The sequence below is a fragment of the Centroberyx affinis genome, unplaced genomic scaffold (assembly GCF_046629955.1).
Source record: "Centroberyx affinis isolate AG114_WGS23_722 - 3 ecotype Tasmania unplaced genomic scaffold, CSIRO-AGI_Caff_v1 ptg002462l_1, whole genome shotgun sequence".
Lineage (NCBI taxonomy): Eukaryota > Metazoa > Chordata > Actinopteri > Beryciformes > Berycidae > Centroberyx > Centroberyx affinis.
Genome location: NW_027280695.1, coordinates 84,713 through 88,185, shown reverse-complemented (window position 1 = coordinate 88,185; position 3,473 = coordinate 84,713). Strand labels below are relative to the sequence as shown.

Sequence of the window (3,473 nt, the reverse complement as noted above, 5' to 3'; positions counted from 1 at the left end):
AAATGTTAATGGCATTTTAACACCTCATGTGTTGTTATTAACATATATTGTGTTGAAAAGTCATATAAGTAATAAAATAAATATTCCTATAGGGACTTTAAAATGAAGTGAGTTTTTAGTGACTATATCATACTTTATGTTAATTTCTTATCTCCTATGGCATCACTATAACGTTCATATAATATTCCTATAGTTTTGTATGATATTTTTATGATATCCTTTAGTTTTATTTTAGGATTACTATTAGCAACAGAATATAAACTATAGACCACTATATAGGCCTATATAGTGTTCTGATAAATTTGCTGGCCATATCCCCTATAGCTGCGCCCTAATTATAGTAGGTTATGTTCTTTGCACATTGTCCAGCAATAAACAACCGTTCAGCCCTATCCACTCTGACCTATATAACTCAAAGTGTGCTTTTTGACCTTGTCACCCCGCTAGCAGGGCAGCAGCGCAAACTCGCCGAGCCGTGAACGTCCCGACGCAGCGCACAGGCACTGAACTGAACTCTGCACTTGACTTGACTGCAGCGCGACCAAACACACCGCAGGAGGAAACATGTCTCGATTCATCGCCCGTCTCTCCTTCGTCATCTCTCAGCAGGCGACAGCCAAATCCGCGACGTTACCAAAGAGAATCCCGGTCTTCATCCGTCCTGTCTGCACAAGTCAAGGTAGGCTGGGACATTTGATTTGTTTACTGTCAATGCATGTGTGGGACATTTTATATATCTCGCCTGCAGGCTGCAAATCCCCCCTTTCGCAACATCATGCTGTTTTATCACTGCAGGTTGCATATTAGGATTTTTTTTTATCTGTTGGAATGCACTATTTGGCAAAGCTATGACGAGAAAGAGGCTACTATAGGCTACTATTTCTTGTCTCATTATGCAATAGCACAAAGTGGGGAAGGGGCCCCAGATGGGCTTGCAGGGGGTCCCCAGAAAAATCAGGAATTTAATTTTGCCATTATGGCCTGCTTGGAAGTTAGACGAGGTGAGAATCTGTGTGAGGTTTCATTCTTCAAGCTGTTGCCTGAGACAGTTAAGTAATTCTGCACCAACTATATGACAACAAAAATCTTTTTGGTAAGGGTTATTTGGGGATCTTTAATGTGAAAAAGCTCAGGAATCCCTGCAAAACAGATGATTTTAAGGATGCAGAAAACAGACCAGTTGAAGTTGCCAAAAAGCCATCTGCTACTAACTTTACTGAGGGCAAATGTGCTTTAAGGAGTGAATATATTAGACTGAATAGGACCAGTGGACTCAGTGTCTTCCTATATATTCATAATGCAAATGCTAAATAAACCTTCTGTGACTTCTGGTTTGTAAACTGTGCTCTCTACAGGCTTGCAGTCTCTTACCCGTTATGATGACACTACAGATTGGCAGAAGAAACTCACCCCAGAACAATATGTAGTCACCAGAGAAAAGGGGACAGAGGTGGTGAGTGCCCCCGCACCTCCACACACACACACACACACACACACACACACACACACACACACACACGCATGTACCAACAAATATTAAAGTAATGTAATCCCCCAGATTAACAAATGTTAATGTTGTGTAATCCTCTAAATTATTTACAGATGTTAATGTGATATAATTCCTTGAACATCCACATCAGCACTGTGATCTGTATTAAACCAACACTGTCAACATTCAGCCTCATAAACTTTTCAGCACAGTTCCAGTGAGATTACACAGGTGGACTTTGTGCATTTTTTATTGCTGACCTGACCTCAGGTTGAACTAGCCCAGACACTAACTTTGGGGTAGATTATGAATGACTGAATGACTTCCATGGCTGAATGACTTTGACACTTGTAATGGTGTAAATGTTATCAATAATGACCCATTTTGTGTCCAGCAGAAACCTTGTATTATCATTTGAATGATTTCTGTTTTTTTACTGACTAACATCTTCTCCCACATGTAGAAAGTGTTTCATTCATAATCCAAATGATAACACATGCTAAACTGTCAAGAATGCATGAACATCATGGGTAAAATCAAACACTTTTCCACAATTTGGAAATTTGACTGTGTAGGAGATACAAGATTTCTGCTGGACACGGACGAATTACTGCACAATCATGAGTTTATGGCCCAAAAAAACACAAATCCGTAGTAAAATCAAAACATCAAAACATCCTGATACGAGTGTGCAACTATTGGTCCTGTGTTTCTGCCCCAATGACAGTGTGTGTGTGTGTGTGTGTGTTTGTGTGCGTTTCCAGCCCTTTAGTGGGATCTACCTTAACCATAATGAAATGGGGATGTACCACTGTGTCTGCTGTGAAGCTCCACTCTTCAGGTAACACCCTGCTCCTAATCTTAAGGCTATTTATCTAATGAAAACGTGACTCATAAATCACTGCCAAACGGGAATAAAGAGGGAAAGTAGTAAGAACATGGCTCTACCACTGCCAGGGATAGGGGTTTGTTTACCAATGGGATTACTTACACTACTTATACTAAAAATGTACACACTCACCAAGAGGTATATGCTCGCTGAGGAGATGCTCTAAATGATGCTATAAATAATTGACAAATTGACAAAATCTCCTTTCTCTCTTTCCTCCTAGCTCCTATCCATTCACCTGTAATTTACCAATGTCAGCAAGACACTGAAATCCTGTTTTCTCTCTCTTTCTCCCTCTCGGGGTAGTTCAGAGGCTAAGTATGACTCGGGGACGGGCTGGCCGTCGTTCAAAGAGGCTCATGGGACGTGGGAGAGGGACGAGAGCCACACCTCTATCATCCGCCGCCCCGACAATAGCCTGGGTAGTGCTGGGGTAGAGGTCCTGTGCAAAAACGTGAGTTGCATTCTGGGTTATGAAGCCAAAGTTATTTTTATAGGGCTTTTTTTAAGAATATATAGACACACACAATCACACAAAAACACTCACCTAAAGAAACGTGGTGTTAAGTCATAATTTACATTCAGAATTCCATTCATAATTTCAATCATTTTATGGACATCATTTTCATTTACATGAAGCATTTAACATTTAAATATTTTTTGATCAAGGTTTGACTAAATTTTTGCTTTTGTGCTTCTGTCTTTGTGTGTATTTCCTCTCTGTAACTGTGTGTGTGTGTGTGTGTGTGTGTCCTGCAGTGTGATGCCCACCTGGGCCATGTGTTTGAGGATGGACCAGACCCAGCAGGGCAGCGGTTCTGTATCAACAGCGTGGCTCTCAAGTTCAAACCCAGAGATAACAACAAAGCTGACAAGACTGAGTAGAAACTACCTAGACCCGCCTGACCCTTCGGCTTCATTTCAAGCCAATCCATCCAAGATGTAAATTGAAAATCCAGTTCATTAATAGATGTCAGAGCATTCAGTCTAAGGTATTCATTCATTAGGGATTGGATATGAGAACCTTTTTTTCAATATTTGAATTTCAGCCCAATCCCTAGTTGAGAACCAGCAGATACACTGGAGAAAAGCTTG

The 3,473-nt window shown here is 40.7% G+C and overlaps 1 protein-coding gene across 1 annotated transcript; it reads left to right on the top strand.

The window, feature by feature from the left end:
- The first annotated feature begins 564 nt into the window (after positions 1–564).
- msrb2 (methionine sulfoxide reductase B2) lies at positions 565–3,263 on the top strand. Its single transcript, XM_071533914.1, has 5 exons — positions 565–679; positions 1,356–1,453; positions 2,254–2,330; positions 2,685–2,832; positions 3,138–3,263. The coding sequence occupies exons 1-5, from the start codon at positions 565–567 to the stop codon at positions 3,261–3,263; spliced, it is 564 nt and encodes a 187-aa protein (XP_071390015.1).
- The last annotated feature ends 210 nt before the right edge of the window (positions 3,264–3,473 follow it).

Coding starts and splice junctions, on each gene's coding strand:
- msrb2 (XM_071533914.1), top strand. CDS start 565: ATGTCTCGATTCATCGCCCGTCTCTCCTTCGTCATCTCTCAGCAGGCG. Junction 680..1,355: donor TCCTGTCTGCACAAGTCAAG/GTAGGCTGGGAC, acceptor TGCTCTCTACAG/GCTTGCAGTCTCTTACCCGT. Junction 1,454..2,253: donor GAGAAAAGGGGACAGAGGTG/GTGAGTGCCCCC, acceptor GTGCGTTTCCAG/CCCTTTAGTGGGATCTACCT.